General features: G+C 41.1%; 1 protein-coding gene across 3 annotated transcripts in view; it reads left to right on the forward strand.

Moving 5' to 3' along the window:
* ccdc146 (coiled-coil domain containing 146) overlaps nucleotides 1-14,978 on the forward strand; it is a 151,333-nt gene that overhangs the window by 111,476 nt on the left and 24,879 nt on the right. For all 3 annotated transcript variants that reach the window (XM_078553226.1, XM_078553227.1, XM_078553228.1), the window contains 2 exons: nucleotides 7,958-8,182; nucleotides 11,272-11,500. In XM_078553226.1, coding sequence (XP_078409352.1) covers nucleotides 7,958-8,182; nucleotides 11,272-11,500 — 454 coding nt within the window. The remainder of the gene's footprint in view (nucleotides 1-7,957; nucleotides 8,183-11,271; nucleotides 11,501-14,978) is intronic.

Consider the following 14,978-nt stretch of genomic DNA (forward strand, 5'->3'; position numbering starts at 1 on the left):
CAGAAAAGACTACATGTTATTTAATGATTATCCAAAGGGAAGAAAAAGCACATAGCATTTTTCACATACCTAAAAGCATCTCAAAGGTGTACACATACAGTTAATTGCTTTGAAATGCAGCAGCTATTTTGCACATAACACATAAACGTCAAAAGGATTAATGACCAATTAATCTGTTTTTGGTGATGCCAGTGGAGGCAGGAATGTTGGATAGGACACTAAGGGAACCTCAAGTTGTGTCATGGAACCTTTAACCTTTAGAAGAAGCAGACATAGTTAAAAGACAGTGGGCTAAAAGTTTGATGGCATCCATTTTTCTTACATAAAGCAGACACCTAAGAACCCAATATGGTGGATGGTATTCTGAGCTCAAATATTACAGTTTTTCTAGTCTGAAGTCTTTATTGAACTGCTTGTAATATGGCTGCTTGCAGAGAACTCCCTCATGGCCGAGGTCACATGACTATGGCAAGGCAGATAGGTCATGTAGTAATGTTGCACTTCAAAACCCAAACATCCCCCTTTTCATGACAAGCAAAAGACACAAACCATCCCTTTTTCCTAACAAACACAAGATTTTCCTAAAGAGTAGAAGACACATTTGCATGCATGTGTGAGTTACCAAAGTTACCCACTATCCACCCACCATTCTCATGCATTAACAACTGTTTGTTCTACTATTCAGTCTCTGCACCTGCATTGCATACATAGTCTTTAAATTGTGCAGGTCTCTTGATGGTATGCATGCATGTTGTCATTGGCTGTTCTTCTGGGTGATGTTCCTTGTTCGGGGAGTGTTGTTCCCTTGACACTTGTTGCCATGGTAACTGTTGTTGTCCCATTGCAGTGTTGGGACACATGGATTTCTGGGATTGAGAGTAGTTCTGTACTCGGTACAGCTGGTGAGATCCCTTCTTCATGATTGGCTGTCTGCAGTGAAGGAACAGCTTCGCTAGTTGTTTGTATATGCCTGCGGTTGTACCGATATATTTGTTCACTTCCACCGCATACGACCGAGGTAACAACTTTTCTACGCATGTCCCAAGCTGCCACGTGGGCTAACTCCTGTTGAGAGCATTGAAGGTTTGTACCCTGACTGGCACTTCAATGCCCACCTCCAGCAATGGTTTAGCAGTCTTCTCAAAATGAAATTTGGCTTCCTACCGTTTCACCTTGATTTTTTTCACTCATACCTGTTACTACTTCTGGTTTCAGTAGCTGTTTTGCTATTGGAAGAGTAGTTTGGGTGCAGTGTGACATTAGTCTTTGGACTGGACTACTTTCTATGCATTCAGTTGGTGTGTTTCTCCACTCTAAGATGTCTTGTATACATTTGGTAAATTTCTTGATGATTCCTTTGGCGATTTTTACTGCCGCCTCAGCCTTTCCATTTGACTGGGGATAATGAAGAGATGATCTGTACTGTTGAATTTCTCAATTCTTTGTGAAGCAGCTGAATTCTTCACTTGTGATCTGAGGACCATTGTCACTCATCACAATGTCTAGAATGCCATAACAACTGAAGTGTGCTTTCAGGCATTCTACTATTTTTCCTGTCACCGTTGAAGTCAGCTGGTCTAAGTCCCGGTAGTCAGAAAAGTAGTCCACAGTAGCAAGATAGTCAGTGCCTGCTATATTGAAGAGGTCTATTCCCAGCCTCATGGCCTGCCTTGGATGTCTTGTGCCATCAACGGCTCTTTAGTTTGGTATTTGTTATAAGCACAGCACTGGCTGATGTGATCTTTAATTTAATTGCTCATGTTTGGCCAGTAGAGCATTTCTCTTGCCTTCCTCTGACTCGAATCAATTCCTTGATGGCCTGCATGCATGCACTTCAGCATCTCTCCTCTCATCTCCTGAGGGATGATTACTCTATTTCCTTTGTAGAAGATGCCATCTTGGATGTCAATTCATTTCGGTATGCCCAATATGCTCGTGTCCTTGAAGCTCTTAGTCCATCCTTTCATCACTACTTCTTGTAGCACTTGGAGAGCTGCATCTTGTTGGGTAGTTCACTTGATTTGAGCAAGGTGATTGTCAGATTCAGTGCCTCTGCTGGGTTGATGACTTACAGATCATGTGGAGCTGCTGCTTCATGTTGAACCTGGAAAATTTCACTTTCTGTTGTAGCATCTTCAACTTTCTTCATGGGGAGTGCTGTTCTTGACAGTGTGTCAGCGATGTACATCTGTTTCCTTTGCTGGTATGTCAGGCCCAGATGATAAAGTAATATTCTTTGCAGACACTTTGGAGCAGATAGTAGTAGTTTGAGAAAAACGCTTTGAAGTGGCTTGTGATCAGACTCCATTGTTACTTTGTCTCTTCAAAGCAGGTATTGACAAAAATGCTCACGAGCAAAAGCAATAGCCAGGCATTCTCTCTCAATCTGAGCATTGCGTCATTCAGTTTGTGTTAGTGCCCTGTATGCAAATGCGACAGGTTGTCCTTGCTGCATTAGGGTTGCTCCAAGACCTGTCTTGCTGGCATCCCATTGCAAGGTGACTTCATCATTGATGTCATAGTACTTTAGCACTAGTGTTGTTGTCACTAGCTGTTTAATTTTAGTGAACGCTAATTCTTGTTCTGTTCCCCAATACCACTAAACATCCTTGGCAGTGAGCTTGTGTAATGGTTCACACTCCGACGACAAATTAGGCAAAAATTTTGCTAAATAGTTCACAAATCCAACAAATAATTGCACTGCTTTCACATCTATTGGTTGCAGCATCACTGCTACAGCTCTCACCTTGTCAGGATCTGGGCAAAGACCTTTTGCTGCCAGTACATGACTTATGCACTTGACTTCAGGCACCTTCAGTTGCAATTTTTCTTGTTCAGCTTCAGGTTCATCTGGTGAGCTCTCACTAGCAGTCGTATTAAATTCTGATCATGGTCAGCTATTGCTTCTTCCATTGTGTCTCCACAACTATAGACCAGTAGATCATCCACTATGGCTTACGCTAAGGAAAGCTCACTGACTATTTTGTGTGTCTGCGTTGATACTTTTCTGGAGCCGTGGAAATGCCAAATGGCGTGTGAAACCATCTGTATCTCCTGAACTGCATCCAGAATAGAGCTAGAAAGCTGCTACTTTCATCCAGCTTCACTTGCCAGTAACCATCCTTTGCACCTAGAGTAGTAAAGATCTTTGCCTTGGCAAGTTATGGCAAAATTCCTTCGATGGTTGAGATTGGATATTGAGATCTTTTCAGTGCTTTATTTATATCCTTTGGGCCTAAGCATACTCTCAGCTTTCCAAGTCATTTCATTGCTACCATGCTGCTAATCCAGTCTATAGGAGTTGTTGATTGCTCCCTTTTTTCCCAGCTCTTCCAACTCATTTTTTAATCTTGACTTGAGGGCAGCTGAAACTCCTCTTGGCAGATGCTGAATTGTTCTTACACTCTCATCTACTTCTGGATGACATTCTAGAAGACATCCAACCCGAAAACACATCCTTGTACTCCTCTAGGATCTTTTTGGCAGTCAATGGTTTTGTGTGCTGCGACACGTTGTGAATCTCTGTTGGCACGTATAGGATTACCAGCCCAAGCTTTAGACTTGCTGCAACTGAGATTATTGGCCTTTGCATACCATCTATGATCTGGAACTCCAGATCTTCATTCTTGCAATGTATTGGGCTCTCAGACTAATTTGTCCTCTCAGCATGAATATCATTTTATCATATAGCCTCAACCTCAATTTCAAGGGCTTCATTTTTGGACCATCATGTTGAGCCACTTCGCACAGGTTTTTGAAGGTCATGATGTTGCATGACGCACAAGTGTTTATCTGATACTTCATATTCGCTTGATACTCTCCTTCTGTGGTCAACATTGTAACAGTCACAAACCATTTAACAACTGTAGACTTGACGGAGCCAACCTGCTGTATCGTGTATAGTGCTTCATCTGACTCTTCTGCTAATATCTCTCCAGTGGCCATTTGTGTAAGCTTGTTTTGCTTCTTTCTAGCATGTGTGAAATGATTTGGCTTCTTGCAGTTAAAATACTACTTTCCCCATGCTGGGCAATGCGACTGGAGAATTGATAATGGGGAACAAGGAAATGGCAGATAATTTAAGCCAATATTTTTCATCGGTCTTCACAGTGGATGACACTATAAACACTCCAAAGATATCAGATAAGCAAGGAGCTAATGGGAGGAAAGATCTTGTAACAGTCTCTAACATGAGGGACAAAGTATTTGAGAAACTGATGGTACTAAAGGCAGACAAATCGCCAGGACCTGACAGCCTGCATCCAAGGATTTTAAAGGAATTAGCTGCAGATATAGTGGAGGCTTTGGTCGAAATATTCCAGAACTCACTGGATTCCGGGAGGGTCCCAGCGGATTAGAAAACTGCTAATGTGACGCCCCTGTTCAAGAAAGGGAGGGAGACAAAAAGCAGGAAACTATAGGCCAGTCAGCCTAACATCTGTCATTGGGAAAATGCTAGAGTCCATTATTAAGGAAGAAATAGTGAGACATTTAGAAAAGCTTAATGCAATCAAACAAAGTCAACATAGTTTTGTGAAAGGGAAATCATGTTTGACAAATTTGCTAGAGTTCTTTGATGACATAACAGGCAGAGTTGATAAAAGGGAACCGGTAGATGTAGTGTATTTGGATTTCCAGAAGGCATTCGATAAGTGTAGTACAGAGAGATCTGGCTGTTCTTGTGCATGAAACACAAAAAGTTAGCATGCAGGTGCAGCTAGTAATTAAGAAGGCAAATGGAATTTTGGCCTGTATTACTAAGGGGTTGGGGCTTAAAAATAGGGAAGCCTTGTTACAACTGTACAGGGTGTTGGGTGAGGCACCTTGAGTTTTGGTCCCCATATTTAAGAAAGGATATACTGGCAATGGAGGCAGTTTAAGAGAGATTCACCAGGCTGATTCCTGGGATGAAGGGGTTGACTTATCAAGAACGGCTAAACAGGTTAGGCCTTAATTCATTAAAGTTTAGAAGAATGAAGGGTGATCTTATTGAAATGTACAAGATTCCGAGGGGGCTTGACAGCGTAGATGTTGAGAAAATGTTTCCACTGGTGGGGGAATCTCGAACTAGGGGACACAGTTACAGAATAAGGGGACACTCATTTAAAACTGAGATGCAAAGGAATTTCTTCTCTCAGAAGGTAGTGAATGTCTAGAATTCTCTACCTCAGAGAGTTGTGGAGGCTAGATCACTGAAAGTATTTAACGAGGAGGTAGATAGATTTTTGATATATTGGGGAGTTGAGGGCTATGAGGGGCTGGCACGAAAGAGGAGTTGAGACCTGGGCCAGATCATCCATGATCTTACTGAATGTTGGGGCAGGCTTGAGGGGCTGAACGGCTTACTGCTGCTCCTATTTCTTATGTTCTTAACCTTTTTATGATGTCCTCCACAGTATTTGCATCCTGTCCATGATTGCCCTGCTCTTTCGAATGTCTCTCCGCATAATATATCTCCTGGTCTCTTCCACCATACACATGCTCTAGCTGACGTTTTACAACCTCCGTATTCCTACATGCACCTATCATTTTCTTGAGCATAAGTTTCTCTACTTTCAGTTGACTTGATCTCACTGAGGGGTCTCATATGCCTAAGACAATTATGCCTGAATTTACATGATTCTGCAAGCTGTGTTACTGCAGTCACATATTGATCAATGGGCTTCTTTTCATCTTGAGCTCTAGTGTTGAATACATAGCGTTCATAAGTTATGTTCACTTGGGAGTCAAAGTGTGGCTTCAAGGCTTTCAAGATCTCTGTTGTCTGTTTCCTTTGTTCGCCAAATAGACCTAGGGTGGAATGTAATTTGTAGCAATCTCTCCCCAGCAGTGTTAGAAGTGTGGCTACTCATATCGGCTCCGACTTATTAATTAAATCTGTTGTAATCTTGTAGTTTTGAAATTGCAAGTGGAAAAACTGCCAGTTCTGCAACATATCGCCTTTCATTTCTATTGGAGCAGGGAGGGGAAAGTTTTACCATGTTGACTCACCCAGTATTTCGCTTGCAGCCCTCGGTTTTTGTTTGCCATTGCCTGTCCTTTTTCAGCAGCTTATAGCAGCTTTTAACATATTCTGTGTTGCTTTCTTTGTAGCAGTGGCTTCTTTACAGCTTTTCCAGGTTTCCAAACTGTATTTTAGCTCCACTCTGTCACCATGCTTCAAATATTATAGTCCTTCTAGCCTGAAGTCTTTATTGAACTGCTTGTAAAATGCCTGCTTGCAGAGAGCTCCCTCATGGCAGAGGTCATATGACTACAGCAAGGCAAATAGGACATGTAGTAATGTTGCATTTCAAAACCCAAAGAGATGAGGTGTGCATGCTCATTTTGAGCCAGAAATGCACAGGTCACCATACTGGATTTGATTTCTTCATGGGTGTCAGGAGTGCATATCAGAACTATTTAAAGCAATTAAAATTTTGGTCTTTTGTTTGTTGTAATGATGGGTGGTCTGGTAGGGTTGGCTTTAGGGCTGGACAGTGAGGGAGAGCAGCAAAACAAGAGAAAATAAGAGCAGTGTGACAACCTGATCCTCATACCAGCACGACCTGTAGCTGTCAACATCACTATGGCCCACAAGTTCCTTTCAGGCTGCAACATTTACATTTACACCATTTTCAGTCCACCACTGTGTGATGAAAGGCATCAAGGCTCCCTACAGTAATTGGAATTTTTTACATTACTTTCCCCATGGACAAAGCAAAGAAGGATAAAAGGACACTAGGCTTTGCCAAAAGGGCAGGATTCCCCAGGGTGCAAGGTGCCATAGACTGTACCCACCTTAACTTGCATGCTCCCATAACCAGCCTTTAACATTTGAAAGGGATTCCATACCTTCAACATTCAGCTGGTTTGCAACCATAGACAGAATGGGTGTGTCTATGCTGCAGCTTGCACAAGTTCTGTGACACTTGGGAAGAAGTGGCAGCAGCTGAGACCTTTTTTTCATTTATTGGATGTGTGATAGCGCTGACAAGCCCACCATTTATTGCCCATTCCTAATTGTCTCTGAGAAGGTTCTGGCAACTAATTTGCCAGTAGAAGAGCCTGGTTGGTCATCAATGTAGCCAGTCTCATTCTGCCTAATGAATCAGAGTTGCCTGTACACTCCCTTTTAGAAATGGAACAATGACTGTAATGATCCAATTTAAACATCTTTAAGCAGGAGTGAAATAAGAAAATTACATAAATGTAAGAGAATAAATTAGATTTTAGATCAGCATTTCTGATATTGCCAGTCATATCTAAACTAATTAGTTTGAGGTCCTTACCTCAGTTATGGCAACATATCAATGTCACTTCTCAATTCAAACCCATTCCGCCTGAAAACAATGGAAATGAAAATGGGGCAGCTTCTATAACTGGTGGTCATGTTGTAATAAGAAATCTAACTCCACATGCTTTACTCCAGAATTACTATGGTTATTTTCTGTGCCTGGTAATGTTTTATTATTGAGACATATTTCATATCTAGCCCAGAAGTTTAAATTTTTTAAGATTTAGAAATATAAACTTAAATGTAAGACAATTCTCATTTTCCAGAAGAGAATGAAAGGTGTCTTAATTTTGTAGATGTAAATTTTGAGAGAATGATTTAACTTTTGGGGTACAATGCCAACTTTACAATCCTTTTTTGAGCTTTTACTAACGTGGACACAAATACCATTCTGTCAGTTTGAGAATAAGTGCAATTATTTTACCCTCAGTAATGCTGCTGATGCATACCTTAGTCATGGCAATGCTAACTGGTGTTCCTATTGCCAGTCCAAAATTTATATCACCTTTTATGCATCAAATATAATTTCATAGGCATTTGGAACTGATCTGAATTTTCCCATTGATTTAAAATTGGTCTCATTATATTACATAACCTCTTAATTGTTCATGTGTGCATTAACTGCGACTCAAAATAAATTAAGATATTCACCTGTGTAACTTCATCTGATTTCCACCACAGCCAACTGCAAAAATACAAGTTAAAGCACTCTAATAGCCATGTCATCAGAGATAGCCTGCGGAGGGCTATTTGCAAAATCGACCAGGTGCTTCGAGATTTGGGAGAAAAGAGAGAAGGCCAAAAGATAAAAATTGTCAAACTTAGTTCCCTGATTAACCAGGCTGAAGAGGAAATGATACAGCTACGCAAAAAATATGAGAATGTCGTTCAGGTTCGCAATGAAAGGTAATCTGTCAAAATGGTTGTCAATTATATATAAATATTTATTTTTAAACTGTTTAACCAGAGATTGATCAGAAAAAGGAGAAAGTTGTCTGAATAATGTAATGTGAATGATATTTGCGACTTCTCGCCAGACCTGCTGAGAGATCAAGTAATATCTTTGAAAAATTGACTAGCATTAGGATTGCTCTGTGAGGAGGTCTGAAGACTGAAATTGCATTCTAACTAAAGTTGAGACATCTTGACAAAAGGAAAAATTGTCAACAAAAAAGGAACAAAGGGGATTTCTAAAAAGGAAATTATGTAGAAATGTACTATTATCGTATGCATACCACTTATTTTCTTCCCCTTTCCCACTTACTACTACTTACATGTATTTTCTTAGCATGTATTTTCTTGCTTACTATTCAAAGCAGAAAAGCAGCTGTGAGTGTAAAGTGGTTTGTACTCATATCTCCTTTTTCACTTAAATAACAAGCACAGAAAAACAGACCTGAACATTACAAGCTATATGCTTCCATCATATGACAGTTTCAAACCTTTGAGGTTGGAGAGAATTACAGATGTCCCAACATCTTAATTACAGTGATATTTCCTCAATTAACATCAAACTGGAGATTGCCTTTCTCTGTTATTAATAATGTGCTAACAAGATCAATTTCTCAGAAATAGCACATTTAAAGCTGCACTTTGCTGCAATTTCATTAATAGGTAAGGTAATTAAATGTAGAGAAAGACTGGCATTTTCCTGTTTATCATTATAAGAGGGATTTCCCCCCACCACTTGCCTCCTGTATACTTACAGAACAGTTTTAAGTGAAAAAATGCAAATAAATGCAATACCTCCAATAAACTGAATTATATTAAACTTGAAATAGTATTCGAGTGTCATTAACATTTAAAATAGGAAATCACCTGAGGTTATTAACTGACAACAGAGCATAAAAAACCATAAGGGTGTTAACAAATTTTATATTTTGATAAATTCCCTGGCTGAACCTTTTTCTAAATCAATGACCAGACAATTTGTGATTTGTAATGCAATATTCAAGACTTGAAGATAAAAGATTCAGTGTCTTTAAAGATACCTTTTTCCATCTGTACAATTTATCATGATTGGTGTGATTATCCTTAAAGGGAATATTTTTTAACTTTGTTGTATACCCTAATTAGAACTAATTATATTACTCATCTGCATGATAACATTGCGTGGGTTATTCAATAAGATACTGAAATCTTCAATGTTCTCTTTTAATATAAATTAGTCTGGTTTGTAAGCTGTATTTAGCTCACAGTGTGTGGGTACAAGGTGGATAATTGACTGCAGAAGCTGGCATACCCAATTCACTGTTCTCTGGATTTATAAACATTTTTATAAATATAAGCAAGTCTCATTACTCCTCAAATATCATGGAAATTCATGATAACAGTATTACTGCTGAATCCTATTGTTTGGATGAGCTTCTCTCTGTATCACTGCTCACATGTAAAATAGGTACAATATTGTTCAAGTGGCCTGGCCTTTAAGTGTTGGCTTCTTATAAATGTATAGCATTTTCAGTGTTGGTTGGAAAAGTTTGCCTTATATTTTATTCATACACATCAAACGGACATCTGGAAAAACAAAGACTTGTTGAGACACCCAAATAACTTACGTGGTGAATTATACAAGAAGCGCTCTGAAACTAGGGACAGCCTTCAATACACCAAAGCCTTTTTAGACTCATCCCACGGATCACCGCAAGGTGGTAGTAGATTTTATGAAAAAAATGTCCATTATGGAACGGGAAGATTTTTACCCAGCATCCATAGTGTCAGAGAAACTGCTCCATCCTTAGCAGGTAATAAGGAAGGCAAATGGAATTTTAGCATTTATTGCTAAAGGAATAGAGTATAAAAATAGGGAAGTGTTGTTGCAACTGTACAAGGCATTGGTGAGACCGCACCTGGAGTACTGTGCACAGTTTTGGTCCCCTTACTTGAGGAAGGATGTAGTTGCATTGGAGGTGGTTCAGAGGAGGTTCACTAGATTGATTCCAGAGATGCAGGGCTTGTCTTTTGAGGAGAGATTGAGCAGTTTAGGCCTATACTTGCTAGAGTTTAGAAGGATGAGGGGAGATCCAACTGAGATATATAAGATGCTAAAGGGGATAGACAAAGTAGACGTGGAGTGGATGTTTCCCCTTGTGGGGCATTCTAGAATGAGAGGCCATAGTTTTAGGCTAAGGGGTAGTAGATTTAAATCAGAGATGAGGAGGAATTACTTTTCTCAAAGGGTCATAAATCTGTGGAATTCACTACCTCAGAGTGCAGTGGATGCTGGGACGCTGAATAAATTTAAGGAGGAGATAGACAGATTTTTAATTCGTAACAGGTTGAAAGGTTGTGGGGAGAGGACAGGAAATTGGAGTTGAGGCCGAAATGAGATCAACCATGATCGTATTGAATGGCGGGGCAGGCTCAAGGGGCTGAATTGCCTACTCCTGCTCCTAGTTCGTATGTTCTTATTTCTTAGTATTGAATCCATGTGCAGCTCTATCTCAAGGATAGAACGGTTTGTTTGTTGCTATAAAGAACTCCCTTTACAACAAAAGCTGTTTCAGGTTTATTTAAATCTTTTTAGCACTGTATTATATCCATAGCCAAATTATGATTTTCCAATGCAATGAAAAATAAGTATTTTATACTGTAACTAACTTGGAATAAGAGGTTTTGGAACACAGTTACTTGAGTCTTAAGGCAGTTTGCAAAGTAATAGGTAAATGTGAACCTGGAAGGAGCACCCCTGTTTCTGGACCACTATGTTTAACAGATAAACATCATAACCATATGTCAAAGCAATATCCCTAAGCAATGCCACTAGAGATCCACTAAGAATAATACAGTAAATATATTTTAAAAATAATTTCATGAACAATTCCACAGAAGACCAATTGTTCCATGTATTTTACTTCCTCATTCAGAATGTGTCAAACTGATGTCCAGCTGTTTCTAGTTGGCTAAAAGGTCTGTAACTAAACAACTACACAAAGGAGAAGGTAGAAACAAGAAAACGATAACCTGATGCAGTGTTTGTGTTTTTTTGTTTACAGAGGAATACGTTTGATTGAAAGGGAAGAGGAAGTTTGTATTTTCTATGAGAAACTAAGCATTCAGGACTCATTGATTAGTAATGGAGATGTGGAACTACACAGTATGGAGGATGAAATAAGATTCTTGAATATTCAACTGTCAGAGGAAAAGAGACAGATTGAAAAGGTTCGCAAAGATGTGCCAAGCAAACATGAAATGGAGTCAAATTTGATCACATTACAGAAAGAGGTGAGCAAAGCAAAATTCAGTAGTTTGTTCCTTGTTACTGAAAAGGACAAGTTTCTTTGAAGGCATTATAAATAGATAGCATGGATTGTGAAATATTTTAATTTTTGGAAAGGCCTTTGACAAAGTACAAAATTAATGGCTTACCACAAAAAAACAATAGAACCCAAGTTAGAAGACAGGTTTTAAAAATATGAAAGAGTACTCAAGAAGATGTAGTAAAAGATTGAGAGACGCATTGAATAAACTCTGATGGACAGAGTTGTCAAAAAAAGAGCTGGAAGTTGTCACAATGCATTCATCAGTCACAAGTCAGCTCCACCTGAACTCTTCAAGCATGGCAAGACATCTCAACTCCCCCCACCTTTTTACATGAGTCAACTCACTAAAGGTTGTACAAACAGTGGCAGGGCATTGCAACAATGAGGAACATGCATATCTATCAGACTGGCCATCAAGAGGGCCATTGGAATCTTAAAAGAGTGCTTTTGCTGTCTTGATGGGGCAGGAGGACCTCTGCATTATTCTGAAGCCTGGGGCAGAATCTTTTGCCTGCCAGGTGGGCTGGTTGGGAGCGGGAGTCGGTGCAGGCGGGCGCAGAGCCGATTAAGGACTGCCCAGTGTGACGCACACCCGGTAACGCTCAGCGTGGGCGGGGGGAGGAGGGAGAGTCAGGGCCTGCGCTCTTTCGCGCATGTCTGCGAAAGAGTGCAGAAATCTCTCTGAGGCACGGAGCTACCTCAGGGAGATTAAGTTCAGATTGAAAGTTTGAAAAAAAGAAAGATTAAAATTATTCAGACATGTCCCCTCATGCGACAGTGAAACATGAGCTGGGATATGTTTATGAATTGCGATAACATCTTATCCCGCCCGTGAATGAGGTTTCCTGAAAAACACGAAGGTCGCTTGGGCTTTTCGCCTGCCCGCCAACCTAAAGGTTGGATGGGTAGCCCTATCAATTACCTAAATTGGTTTATTAATGGCCATAACAGGCCTTTGACAGTTCAGTGGGCACGCAGCCGCCTCCAACGCCTGCCGAACGAAAGATTGGAATGATGCATGCCCGACGTCACCGCATGTCATTTTACGCATCGGCGTGCAGGGCCCGTCCCCACACACCGATGTGAAAATTCTCCCCTATGTGTCTGGCTTAGTTGCACTTTGCTATGTTATATGCAAATCTGCCATCCAAAATGATGGACATGGACATTCCTGCTTTGGAAATAGAAGTAAATGGAGGAAAACATCAAGCTAACCATCACTAGAGGCCCCCTCAATGATTGCTAGGGTTACCAGCCCTCCAGGATTGTCCTGAAGTCTCCAAGAATTCATGATTGTTTTCCTGGGCACTGTTGCGAGCAACACAGAAGGCAAATCATTCCGGAATTGCCTGTTTTCCATTTCCTTTGAACACTTCATTTATTAGAAATAAATTGGAGATGGGGGAAAAGCCTTTTTACTGGGTAGGGTGATTGGATTCAAAAGAACATGTGCCAAAACCTGCATAAATACACCCTAGAATTGGCAACTCTAGTTCACAATTAGTTCACAACTGGTCAGTTCATTCTTCTCTTCTATTTAACAGTCTATATTTGTCATCGCTGCCTTAACCCTTCTACAAAGGACAAATCTTTCAATCTAATTTTCATGTTTGAACATCTCATCAGATCTATTGGCTTCTACATGACAATGTCTATAACAGGAATAACTTGCATTTATATAGCACTTATCATATCCCTATCTGCATTTATATAATGGTTTTTGTGACCTCGGGATAACACAAAAGGCAGAATTTTCCCTGAATTGCATTAAGTGTGGTGGCGGGCATGAGAAAAGACGCTTTTCCCGCTGGCTGCAAGGGCAGATTTTTCACTGTATCATCTGCTTCCTGCCCCATTAATATGCAGGCACAAGAAACACACCATCTCATTGGCAGGCGGCCTCTGAATCACCTGCCACGCTGTTACCTCACCGTTCCCTCACTCCAGGTGCCACATCTAAACTGCAGCCGCACATACAGTTCTCAATGCTTGCAGACCGGGACTGCTCCAGTGAAGACATGGCCCCGAAAGTCAAGAAGAGTTCAGTGATCTGTCCCTGGAATGCCTTTGGGAGGCCCACCATGATGTGATGTCCTCTACCCCCGTACTGGCCACAGGAGGTGCAGCAATCTCACCACTCTGGCTTGGGAGGCAGTGGCAGTGGTGATCAGTGCCAATGCTGCACAGAATAGGTTGGCCATCCAATGCAGAAAAAAGATGGATGATCTCATCCATGCCACCAGGGTGAGGCAGTCATCTCATCACTCTAAACTCTCACACTTACAAAGCCATCACACATTCACTGGCATTTCACTCATTGCCAGCTCAAGGGACATCACCATTCACTCTCTCACGCACACCCTCACATCTCCATCTGGCCTCATCTCCTCTGGAGACTGCCTCCTCAGCCCTCACCATCCTGAAGCCACTTGCACAGGTCAACATGTGCCCTGACACATACCCTGGGATACCCCCCTTTCCCAAGAAAGCCGTGGCCCTGCAGCCATTGAAAAGCCACCCCTGCTTTACACTGGTCTGCTAGGTTGGGAGTTGCCCATGAGCCCCCCTAAAAACGATGTGGTGCTGCCTGCGAAGCCTGGCACTGATGACCGGGAGTGCTGCCCGAAGCAAGGTAGGCAAATGAACCCCAATCCCGAGCAAAGTGCAGGTTGCCAGGCGCACGTCACTTATGAACTGTTGTGAAACACTTCAGCATGATGTGAGCTCATGATCCAGTGTGGGGAGATGATTCTGGCGAGCAGAGCTTATAATGAGATGCTAAAATATTGAAATTAGGTTCCAGATGTGCGGCAGCGGGAAAAGCAGTCTGTCATTGACTTGCAGAGCAGACGATAGCAAACTGGTTTTACGACAATGTGAAACCGATATTTGCGATCTCCCGGTATTTTCCGCTCCCGCCCTCTATGACGCCCACCACAAACAGAAGCCGAAAATCTCGGTCAAAGCGTTTCACATCCAGTGAAGTGCTTTTGAAGTGTTGGTTAAGGCTAGAAATTAGACGGCTGTTTCCCAAGTGGCATGTGATAGCTGATGCAAAAGATTTTGCAGTCTCACCCTGTTAAAGTGGAATCAAGGGTTTTAGGGTTCTGCATGGCAACACAATGCAGTAAGAACCCTAATTAATGTCTCTTTTAACCAGAGTGCAAAGTGAAGGGTTTGTTCTGCATTCCAATTGTGAATACAATTCAGAAGTACTTCATTGGTTGTGAAACGCTTTGTATTGTCCTGAGGCCATGAAAGCCCTTATATAAATGAAAGTTTTTCAATGTATTTTTTGTTGGATGGCTCTTAATTTTAGAGGATGAAAAGTGTTCAAATGCCCAGAGTGCTCAAAGAATGAAAGGAAGAGTGGTTGGTGTATTACCTCGCCTGTGCAGCTCAATTTACTGAACTTTTTGCAACATTAGTCAGCTTTTCTA

This window comes from Cetorhinus maximus, chromosome 12, assembly GCF_964194155.1.
Source record: "Cetorhinus maximus chromosome 12, sCetMax3.hap1.1, whole genome shotgun sequence".
In the NCBI taxonomy this organism is placed as follows: domain Eukaryota; kingdom Metazoa; phylum Chordata; class Chondrichthyes; order Lamniformes; family Cetorhinidae; genus Cetorhinus; species Cetorhinus maximus.